At 35.7% G+C, this 12284-nt stretch overlaps 1 protein-coding gene across 1 annotated transcript in view; it reads left to right on the top strand.

The window, feature by feature from the left end:
* Window positions 1–12284, top strand: part of ERICH3 (glutamate rich 3) — a 91426-nt gene that overhangs the window by 70265 nt on the left and 8877 nt on the right. The window contains 2 exon segments of the mRNA XM_024734562.1: window positions 67–525; window positions 10404–10432. Of these exon segments, the coding sequence (XP_024590330.1) occupies window positions 67–525; window positions 10404–10432 (488 nt within the window).

The following is a 12284-nucleotide window of genomic DNA, read 5'->3' as shown; positions in this document are numbered from 1 at the left end:
CCCGCAATTATTATTATTAAATTTCCCTTTATGGACAAGCAATGATGTCATTTTTAATTTTTGTAGATATAAGAACTGCTTCATCAACCTCATCCAAAAGTCACCCATATTCTAGTTGCAGTGAGGATGAATCTGCACTGGGGGACAGGGAAGCCCACGCTGAAAACAGTCCAAATGAAAGTGTCCAAAGTCCATCTTCCCAGGAGTTGAGTGAAAATGATGAGCCAGGAAAAACCCACCTTCCACTTGAGAATTCTCTAGAAATCGAAATTGAAGACCAAGAAATAATAAAAGTAGATGTGGAGACCAAGCCTCTGCCAATAGAGGAAAACTTGGAGAATGTTCTTGAAGAAGAAGCCGAGAAAGGAACCCGAGTGATTGCAGAGGGCTTATCTGAGAAGTCCAGGGAACATGTTTCCAAGGAAGACAAGGAAAAGAGTAAGAGTAACCTTTGGGAAGGAAGCGCTGCTAAGGTGAAGGACAAAAAGGCAGGTCCCCGTAGGATGGATAAAGGTGGTAAGTATGGCCATTGAGTTGACCTGCCATTGTCTCTATGCATGGAAGCTGATCTTGGTCATTGCACTCTGCCAAAGCTTGGGAAATACTATTGTGATAATGCCGGAGGGATTCAATTTTTTCCTATTTCTCTCTGTGTCACATGATCATACATGTATTTTCAGCTTATTGTTTTCCTTTATTGCATTTAAAAAATTACTTGATAATTCTTAAGTAGCCTGTTTCCTATTTTCTGTAAATTCCTTCCTATGACAGTTCTATCTCAAGAATCAAATAAAACACAATACATGTCTGAAGGCAAGGGTATGTGTAGCTTTTTAGAAGTTATTTAGTATTAGCAATGCTATTTGTTCTTATCCAAATATGCATTTATATGTATATGTAGCTAACATTGATAGGTGCTTGCTATGTGCCAGTGCTAAACACTTACATATATTAACTCGTCTAATCCTCACAACAGCCCAATATCCCCATGAGTTAGGTTCTATTATCATTATCTCCTTTTTACAGATGACAAAACTGTGGTTTGTAGAGGTTAAGCAAGATGTCAAGCATCATACAGCTAATAAGAAGCATTCCTAGGATTTGAATTCAGGGAGAGTGGTGCCAGTTTCTAAAGGTTTCCAATTTTCTCTGTGCAATAGGAATTTATAGTTAAATAAAAATTTCATAGAAAACGCCAAACTGCACTTTAAGTTCTCTGAAACTGAGTAACTTTCTGATCCAGGGGTTTCTTGGGTGTGTTAGACAGTTCCATTTGACACAGAAAGTCTTGAAGCATGTCCTAGGATGATCAGGCCCCAGTACCTTACACACATGGAAGGTCTGATACTTTTCTCAACTTTAGGAGGACAGTTAAAGGATTGAGTTGTGTCCTGTGGATGGCCGGTTGTGCCTGCAGCTATTCGGCTCTCACATAGTACGCTGTGCCCTATAACTTGTATCTCGGGCCTTTCCCTAATCTCTCCCATCTGTCTACCCTGCCAACATGGTGGGAATTCTTTTTGACTCCAAGGTAAAATTTGTTGTCACATTTTAATAGTACTAAAATTCATCTGCGTTTGAAAACTTATGAATGCTTTTAATGTCTATAACATTTATTTTAGAAACTTAAAAGCTGTTATTAAACCACTGGTGCCTACAGCTAAGAATTGAGGATGTTGAATAGTTATCTTTCCATTCAGTCATTATCATTAACCTTCTACTATGCACTGTGGTCAATAAGAAATGTGTAAGAGAGGGTTCCTTCCATAAAATGTTAAGAGGAAGGCTTGCCACGCCAATAACTGGACAAGGTCAGTAGTCACATGTAAAACCAGAGAAGGTACAAATGTTACTGGGCTTCAAAGGAGGAGAAGATTCATTTGATGAAGTCACCTTGAAAGTTTTCGTGAAGGACGTATTTGAGGAAGGCTTTAAATGTTAGATAAGATTTTGAAGGTGGAATGGAGGAGGATAAAGCATGCCGAACAGCAGGAAGTAGCAAGGGCTATAACCCTGGAATACGTTAAACAAAAACTCTAGAATGAGCAGTTTGACAAACTTCAGCCCACAAGCCAAATCTGGCCTACCACCTTTTCTTTTTGTATTGCCTGTGAGTGAAGAATGTTTTTTTCTCTTTTCTTTTCTTTCATTTTTAAAAGGTTGGAAAAAATCAAAAGAAGAAGAATATGTGATATGTGAAAATTATATTAAATTCATATTTCAGTGCCAGAAAATAAAGTTTTATTGGACTAGAGTCATGCTTATTTATTTACATATTCTTAGTGGCTGCTTTTGCTCTACAAGGGCAGAGTTAAGTAGTTGCAACAGAGACCCTATGGCCCACGAAGCCCTAAGGATTCACTGTTTGGCCCTTTACAGAAAAAGGTTGCCAACCTCTGCCTTAGAATTATAACATTAAGACCCCCAACATTTTCAAAATGATTTTGCCATATGTGAGTAAAGATTCTTATTAACATACATTTGAAGCCCTTTTATAAAATAATTCAAATTTTTGATCTTGGATTTTATCATTCAATTCTGGTACATGTAATGTATAATCTAGAAAATTTGTACAATTTGGTAAACTGCTGACCAAAAAGGTACGGATGTTAAAGTTCAGTAGCAACATTGACATTATTACTAGTATTTCTTTTATTTCCACTTCAGAAAACTAGATTGTTTACCTGGATTTATGGAAGTAGACAACTTTTTGTAAAATAAGATGCACATGATATAGGTTGAAATTAGGGGATAGATAGAATAATAGAAGTATTCGACTAGGATCATATCACTTGGAAGGGAGTGAGGTTTTTTTGTGGTACTCGGGCCTCTCACTGTTGTGGCCTCTCCTGTTGCGGAGCACAGGCTCCGGACGTGCAGGCCCAGTGGCCATGGCTCATGGGCCTAGCCGCTCCGCGGCACGTGGGATCTTCCCAGACCGGGGCACGAACCCATGTCCCCTGCATCGGCAGGCGGACTCTCAACCACTGCGCCACCAGGGAAGCCCGAGAGTGGGTTTTTTTCCCCCCCTCTGGATTTGTGAAATGAAGAGTATATAGGTTTATTATTTTTCTCAACTATTATGGGAAACTTGTGTTCTTGACTTGATGACATCTATAATTTTAAAACATTTTGTTATTATCTTTTCATTGAGGTGAGTTCAACACTAGATGGCAACGTTTATGATTATTTACCTCTCTTATGCTCTAATATACGTACCAAACCTCTTTATCAGTGTTTATTTTTCATTAACAGCTTATGAAATAACATTTAGAAAATAGAGAAAAGAGGGCTTAAAATTATCTATAGATTTATCACACACAAAAATCACCTATAACATATGGTCAGTCTTTTTATTTCTAAAGTTAGAGTTTACAAGTTATGTTTTCATATTTCCATAAAATGTTATATTTTGCTTTTTATTCTTAACCTTATACCATAAGTATTTTTATGTTATTATGTAATCTTCATGAATATGTTTAATGTCTGTATTATTCCATTCTGTGGTTTGTTCATAATTTAAACATTTCCCTATTTTTCCTATTTTTCCTACTACTAGTAGTACTGTAGTATCTTATTACCTACAATAATTTGAAATTAATAATTATTTTCTTAGGCTAGGTTCCAAGAAGTTTACTTTTTGGATCAAACGTAATAGACATTTTAAGGTTTTTGAAAAAAATTTTTTTCTTAGAAATGATTGGTTGAAAAGTTTATACAATACAGAACAGATGAGAATAAGATGAAAGCTAAAGGCTTCCTTCCCTGGCCTTTATTCTTTTTCCTGAGAGATAGATAACTGTGGAAAAGTTTTTTTGTGTGCATGATTCCAGAGAATTTTCTCTATATACACACATATATAAGTGCATTCATATATTATATATATACAGACCTTATTTTTTATACAGATGGAAACATGATACATTTTTGTTTTACAACTTGCTTTTTTCACTTAACACTGTATCCTGAATATCTTTTTATATCAGCACATATAACTGTACTTTTATTCTTATTTACTGTGTATGTTATGCCATTGTATGGCCTTAGTATCATAACTTTGCAACTTTTCTTAAAAATATGTTGCCTTCTGTGTAAGAACTGGTAGATTTGTTCTATGGTCCATCTTCCACAAAAGAACAAAATTTCTGGATTACAGAGGCCCAGAGGCAGAGTGAATAAAGTACAGTGGAAAATAAGATATTAATAAGCAAAATAAAACAAAGATCATGTAAAATATTCAGAACGATGTAGAAGGATTATGGTATCAAAATCTAAGGATTAGTAGATTATGACAGCTGGGTGCTAATGTTTTTAAAATAAACTCAAGGAAATGATGCAATAAATTTGTAAATATTTAGAATAATAGACTAAAGGAAGTGACAGATATTCTCAAAAGCCTTTATATTCCTAAGAAAATTTCAGATAAACTAAACCAGGTCTTGAAAGTATCGTGAGTTATATTGATATTGATGCCAAGCAAAGAGGTTATGGTGGTTCCTCCTCCTTAACTGAGCCTTCAGTTAGGTGGCTGAGGGAGAGAGGGATAGAATCAAAGTTATATGCTTGAAATGAAGGTCATTTAGGTCACAGCTTATATGAGTTAGATCAGAAGGCTGGTGAAGATTGAAACGTGTGTATTTTATTTAGCTCCCTGATTAGAACCTTAGATTGCAGTGAAATGAGGACTGAGATAATGTGTAAAAGATTCTATCTCAGTTTGTATAGCACTGAATTAATCAATTTCAACTAGACCTAGAATAAAAATTGTGATTATGTTAAGAATAAGTCTATGGGCTAAAAAAATGATGTACAATGAATGATGTTTTGTTGAGTCTAAGTTAATACAACTTAATCTGAATTGTTTTCACTTAAGATCATAGCAATGGATAAATTTGTAAAGTACTATAGTCAATGCCTTCTTACCTTTCAGGCTGATAACATAAAACGATAACTTCCTTCTATTTTATAATATGTCACACTTAATTGGGCTTTGTCCAGTCCACCAACAAATCAGGTGAATTTATATAAAAGATGTGTCATATGCAGTGAAGTGAGTAAGGTAAAAGATTATAATTGCTAGCTACAATGAGGTAGTGCCCTTGAGAGTTAATTCAGTATTATAGGGCATAGTGTTATTTTCGTGTGTTTATTTTTCTCTGTTATTTTTAGTTTAAGCTGTCTTAATGCATTGTGACACATGGTGTTCTAATGATGGAACAATTCATGTGGATTTGTGAAATTAATATAATTTATACATTATGAATATAAATAATATATTAAGAATAAAGTATCATATAGTATAAAGTAAAATGTATGTAGAAGTAGGCATTTTATACTTTTACATATGAATCAGCGGAAGTCATGGTGCTTGGCCAGGTAATATAGACCTAAAAACTGTTAGGACTAAAGTAAAATGCAATTTTATCATCCCATAGGCAGGATAAAATGGTCTCGATGAAAGAACAAGAAAATCACGTGTTATGAGTTGCAGTCTAAATACAATTTCTGAATGAATTGTGAAAGCATATGGCTGTTTGTTTCAATAGATTTCTTCTGAAATACTTGTTAGGTATCTGCTTTATGCCACACTGTTCCTGGTGTGAACATAACGAAGTCCTTCCCTATATGGGAGCTTATATTCGAGGAGGAGATGTGCCTAACAAGTGAAAGATAAACATGTAATGGGGCATCTGGGCTAAGTGCTAGCAGAAAAGAAAGTCAAGGTAAGGACATAGAGTGATGGTTTGAGGAAGGGGTAGTATTTTTTAGGGCTGTCCTCTCTCAGTGAGGGACATTTGAGCAAAGACCAGAATGAGGTGCCGGGGTGAGCCACTCTGTCATGTGAAGAAGGAGCACAGGAAGCAGAAGGCCCAGCAAATGCACAGAGTCTAAACTGGGAGCATCGTTGTTGAGTGAAGAATTTGGAAGGAGGTCAGTGTGACAGGAGCAGAATGGACAAGGCAGAGACTGGAGGAAATGAGGCCAGAGGGAAAAACTTATACGCCATTGGGAGGAGTTTATTCTGAGGTAGGAAGCCATTGGAAAAATTAGTGCATACAAATGACATGAGCTGAAAGTTTTGAAAAGATTCTTGCTACTGTGTGGAGGATAGAATTTAGCTTTCTGAGTATGTTATCTTCGAACAGCTGTGGTCTTGAGTTGTGATTAATCCTGGATCTTTGTAAGCAATGTTTCAATGACAAAGGTAACACAGGAACATCTCTACTGTATAGGTAGATGATGTAAGTCATGAATTTTGTCATAGTGAGTTGTTGGGAAGATAATTGATTGGCTACACAAAGAATGATCAAAGAACACGCAAAGTTTTCAAGGTGACTGGGAACTTGGAATAAACCTGCATATATATTTACTCAGCTTTTATTGCCTTCTTATGTTCTTAAAATTCAAATGAAAAGTTCTTGGCAAAACATTCTTCTCATATAGAATTGCTCAAGATACTTAGCATTTTTTAAAAAAACATATTTATTGGCGTATAATTGCTTTACAATGGTGTGTTAGTTTCTGCTGTATAACAAATTGAATCAGCTATACATATACATATATCCCCATATCTCCTCCCTCTTGTGTCTCCCTCCCACCCCTCTAGGTGGACACAAAGCACTGAGGTGATCTCCCTGTGCTATGCAGCTGCTTCCCACTAACAATATGTTTTACCTTTGGTAGTGTATATATGTTCACGTTACTCTCTCACTTCCTGCCAGCTTACCCTTCCCCCTCCCCATGTCCTGAAGTCCATTCTCTATGTCGGTGTCTTTATTCCTGTCCTGCCCCTAGGTTCTTCAGAACCATTTATTTTTTTTTAGATTCCATATATATGTGTTAGCATATGGTATTGGTTTTTCTCTTTCTGACTTACTTCACTCTGTATGACAGTCTCTTGCTCCATCCACCTCACTACAAGCAAATCAATTTGGTTTCTTTTTACAGCTGAGTAATATTCCATTGTATATATGTGCCACATCTTCTTTATCCATTCATCTATCGATGGACACTTAGGTTGCTTCCATGTCCTGGCTATTGTAAATAGAGCTCCAATGAACATTGTGATACATGATTCTTTTTGAATTATGGTTTTCTCAGGGTATATGCCCAGTAGTGGGATTGCTCGGTTGTATGGTAGTTCAATTTTTAGTTTTTGAGGAAACTCCATACTGTTCTCCATACTGGCTCTATCAAGTTACATTCCCACCAACAGTGCAAGAGGGTTCCCTTTCTCCACACTCTCTCCAGCATTTACTGTTTGTACATTTTTTGATGATGGCCATTCTGACCAGTGTGAGGTGATACCTCATTGTAGTTTTGATTTGCATTTCTCTAATGATTAGTGATGTTGAGCATCCTTTCATGTGTTTGTTGGCAATCTCTATATCTTTGGAAAAATGTCTATTTAAGTCTTCTGCCCATTCTTGGATTGTGTTGTTTGATTTTTTGATATTGAGCTGCATGAGCTGCTTGTATATTTTAGAGATTAATCCTTTGTCAGTTGCTTCGTTTGCAAATATTTTCTCCCATTCTGAGGGTTGTCTGTTTGTCTTGTTTATGGTTTCCTTTGCTGTGCAAAAGCTTTTAAGTTTCATTAGGTCCCATTTGTTTATTTTTGTTTTTATTTCCATTTCTCTCAGAGGTGGGTCAAAAATGATCTTGCTATGATTTATGTTATGGAGTGTTCTGCCTATGTTTTCCTCTAAGAGCTTTATAGTGTCTGGCCTTACATTTAAGTCTTTAATCTGTTTTGAGTTTATTTTTGTGTATGGTATTTGTTAGGGGGTGTTCTAATTTCATTCTTTTACATGTAGCTGTCCAGTTTAACCAGCACCACTTATTGAAGTGGCTGTCTTTTCTGCACTGTATATTATTGCCTCCTTTATCAAAGATAAGGTGACCATATGTGTGTGGGTGTGGCTCTGGGCTTTCTATCCTGTTCCAGTGATCTATATTTCTGTTTTTGTGCCAGTACCATACTGTCTTGATTACTGTAGCTTTGTAGTATAGTCTGGAGTTTGATGCAGTGGTAAATGGGACTGTTTCCTTAATTTCTCTTTCAGATTTTTCATCATTAGTGTAGAGGAATGCATGAGAGTTCTGTGCATTAATTTTATAACCTGCTACTTTACCAAATTCATTGATTAGCTCTAGTAGTCTTCTGGTAGCATCTTTAGGATTCTCTATGTATAGTATCATGTCATCTGCAAACAGTGACAGCTTTACTTCTTCTTTTCTGATTTGGATTCCTTTTATTTCTTTTTCTTCTCTGATTGCTGTGGCTAAAACTTCCAAAACTATGTTGAATAATAGTGGTGAGAATGGACAGCCTTTTCTGGTTCCTGATCTTAGTAGACATGGTTTCAGTCTACCTGATCTTAGTAGACATGGTTTCATCTTAGTAGACCATTGAGAATGATGTTGGCTGTGGGTTTGTCATAAATGACCTTTATTATGTTGAGGTAAGTTCCCTCTATGCCTACTTTCTGCAGGGTTTTTATCATAAATGGGTGTTGAATTTTGTCAAAAGCTTTCCCTGCATCTATTGAGATGATTATATGTTTTTTCTCCTTCAATTTGTTAATATGGTGTATCACATTGATTGATTTGTGTATATTGAAGCATCTTTGCATTCCTGGGATAAACCCCACTGGATCATGGTGTATGATCCTTTTAATGTGCTGTTGGATTCTGTTTGCTAGTATTTTGTTGAGGATTTTTGCATCTATGTTCATCAGTGATATTGGCCTGTAGTTTTCTTTTTTTGTGACATCTTGGTCTGGTTTTGGTATCAGGGTGATGGTGGGCTCATAGAATGAGTTTGGGAGTGTTCCTCCCTCTGCTATATTTTGGAAGAGTTTGAGAAGGATAGGTGTTAGCTCTTCTCTAAATTTTTGATAGAATTTGCCTGTGAAGCCATCTGGTCCTGGATTTTTGTTTGTTGGAAGATTTTAAATCACAGTTTCAATTTCAGTGCTTGTGATTGGTCTGTTTATATTTTCTATTCCTTCCTGGTTCAGTCTTGGAAGGTTGTGCTTTTCTAAGAATTTGTCCATTTCTTCCAGGTTGTCCATTTTATTGGCATATATTTGCTTGTAGAAATCTCTCATGATCCGTTGTATTTCTGCAGTGTAACTTGTTACTTCTCCTTGTTCATTTCTAATTCTAATGATTTGAATCTTCTCCCTTTTTTTCTTGATGAGTCCAGCTAATGGTTTATCAAATTTTTTTTATCTTCTCAAGAACCAGCTGTTAGTTTTATTGATCTTTGCTATTGTTTCCTTTACTCCTTTTTCATTTATTGCTGATCTCATCTTTATGATTTCTTTCCTTCTGTTAACTTTGGGGTTTTTTTGTTCTTCTTTCTCTAATTGCTCTAGGTGTAAGGTTAGTTTGTTTATTTGAGATGTTTTTTGTTTCTTAAGGTAGGATTGTATTGGTATAAACTTCCTTCTTAGAACTGCTTTTGCTGCATCCCATAAGTTTTGGGTCATCGTGTTTTCATTGTCATTTGTTTCTAGGTATTTTTTGATTTCCTCTTTGATTTATTCAGTGATCTGTTGATTACTAAGTAGTGTGTTGTTTAGCTTCCATGTGTTTGTATTTCTTACAGATTATTTCCTGTAATTGATATCTAGTCTCATAGCGTTGTGGTCGGAAAAGATACTTGAAACAATTTAAATATTCTTAAATTTACCAAGGCTTGATTTGTGACCCAAGATATGGTCTATCCTGGAGAATGTTCCATGAGCATTTGAGAAGAAAGTGTATCCTGTTGTTTTTGGATGGAATGTCCTATAAATATCAATTAAGGCCATCTTGTTTAATGTATCATTTAAAGCTTGTGTTTCCTTATTTATTTTCATTTTGGATGATCTGTCCTTGGTGAAAGTGGGGTGTTAAAGTCCCATACTATGATTGTGTTACTGTCAGTTTCCCCTTTTATGGCTGTTAGCATTTGCCTTATGTATTGAGGTACTCCTATGTTGGGTGCATAAATATTTACAATTGTTATATCTTCTTCTTGGATTGATCCCTTGATCATTCTGTAGTGTCCTTCTTTGTCTCTTGAAATAGTCTTTATTTTAAAGTCTGTTCTGTCTGGTATGAGAATTGCTACTGCAGCTTTCTTTTGATTTCCATTTGCATGGAATATCTTTTTCCATCCCCTCACTTTCAGTCTGTATGGGTCCCTAGGTCTGAAGTGGGTCTCCTGTAGACAACCTATATATGGGCCTTGTTTTTGTGTCCATTCAGCCAGTGTATGTCTTTTGGTTAGAGCATTTAGTCCATTTACATTTAAGGTAATTATCGATATGTTTTTTCCTATTACCATTTTCTTAATTGTTTTGGGTTTGTCATTGTAAGTCTTTTCCTTCTCTTGTGTTTCCTGCCTAGAGAAGTTCCTTTCGCATTTGTTGTAGAGCTGGTTTGGTGGTTCTGAATTCTCTTACCTTTTGCTTATCTGTAAAGGTGCTCATTTCTCCATCGAATCTGAATGAGATCCTTGCTGGGTAATCTTGGTTGTCGGTTTTTCCCTTTCATCACTTTAAATATGTCCTGCCACTCCCTTTTGGCTTGCAGAGTTTCTGCCAAAAGATGGTTATGGGGATTCCTTTATATGTTAATTGTTGCTTTTCCCTTGCTGCTTTTAATATTTTTTCTTTGTATTTAATTTTTGATAGTTTGATTAATATGTGTCTTAGTGTGTTTGTCCTTGGATTTATCCTGTATGGGACTCTCTGCGCTTCCTGGAATTGATTGACTATTTCCTTACCCATATTAGAGAAGTTGTGAACTATAATCTCTTCAAATATTTTTTCAATCGCTTTTTTTTTTCTCTTCTTCTGGGACCCCTATAATTCAAATGTAGGTGCATTTAATGTTGTCCCAAAGGTCTCTGAGATTGTCCTCAATTCTTTTCATTCTTTTTTCTTTATTGTGCTGTGCGGTAGTTATTTCCACTATTTTATCTTCCATGTCACTTATCCGTTCTTCTGCCTCAGTTATTCTTCTTAGCATGTTTTAAGATGGGAACAATTTGTGTAGTTTCAAAGCAAGCAGAGGAGAGGGAATGAGTTTGGAAAGCTTGCCTACTAATATTGCAAACCATATCCTTGCTACCACTTTTCAATAACTAAATTATCAAATTTAGAAAGAATTGGTGGAAATTGAGAACTGTCAGCAATAGTACAGGGACGTAAGGCCTCTCATCATTATAGGTGAAATTGTTAATTGATACCTCCTTTTTTGAAGTACAAAGAGAAACATATATCAAAACTTCTAAAAATTATCTTTGACCCAGCAATTCCAGTTCCAACAGTTGATCCTAAGGCAATAGTCAGAAATAATAAAATAATTATAAGTAGTATTTTAAGTAGCTTTTTAATCACAAAAATGGAAATAATTGAATATTTAACACTAGGCAGTTGGTTAGCCAAATTTTAGTAAAACCTTATTAGAATATTCTGTGCAGTTATTGAAGAATAGTTCTTATTTAATGATATGTGGATATAGTCACAATATATTGCTAAGTGAATAAAATGGGATACAAAATGTCATCTAAATAAGAGTAAAAGGTACTGAGAAATCTGCCAAAATGTTAACTAGTATTTGTTTCTGAGTGGTGAAACTAGGATATTTTTGTTTTCCTCTCTGTACTTTTTATTGTTTCAAGCTTTAAGTAGTGAATATGTACTATTTTCATATTTTGGGGAAGTACAATGTTTATATTATTTTAAAATATGTTTGTTTTCATAATAAAAAAAGCTCACATTGGAATGCAATAATATTGTGGTATTTTAAAAACATCTTGAAATATCCTATATCATTTGAATGGAAAAAGTATTTTTCTGTGAAATTCTCTGTTTGAGCCTCTTCCATTTTGCTACAGATGCTGTGGGAACTGACAACTCTCTTTGCTTTTAATGGTCATCTTTATAGCAAGGTGAAGGAGCAGAGCCTTGAGGGATGAAGGGCTAAATAGATAGAGGAAACAGGGTGATGTGTCACATTGCTGGCATGGGAGTCTCAGCATGCATAGTCCTCCTTTACTGTAGGTGGAAAACAGTCAAAGTCAGACACTGGCCAAGGTCTTGCTTTTAAGTTTCAGTTTCAGAAGAACATCTGAGAAAAAAATGACCAGGTGGGGTCTTTTCTGATCTCACACCTAATAAATCCTTAATGCTCAGGCCAGTGTCCCATTCTTGCTGAATCTGAAGCAGGCAGCACCTAACTGTCCAGGCTCTCATCGACTTCCAAAGCCTAACCCTCCAGGGGCA

Source organism: Neophocaena asiaeorientalis, unplaced genomic scaffold (genome assembly GCF_003031525.2).
Source record: "Neophocaena asiaeorientalis asiaeorientalis breed wild unplaced genomic scaffold, Neophocaena_asiaeorientalis_V1.1 scaffold15, whole genome shotgun sequence".
In the NCBI taxonomy this organism is placed as follows: Eukaryota; Metazoa; Chordata; class Mammalia; order Artiodactyla; family Phocoenidae; genus Neophocaena; species Neophocaena asiaeorientalis.
This window is presented reverse-complemented; position numbering and strand designations above follow the sequence as displayed.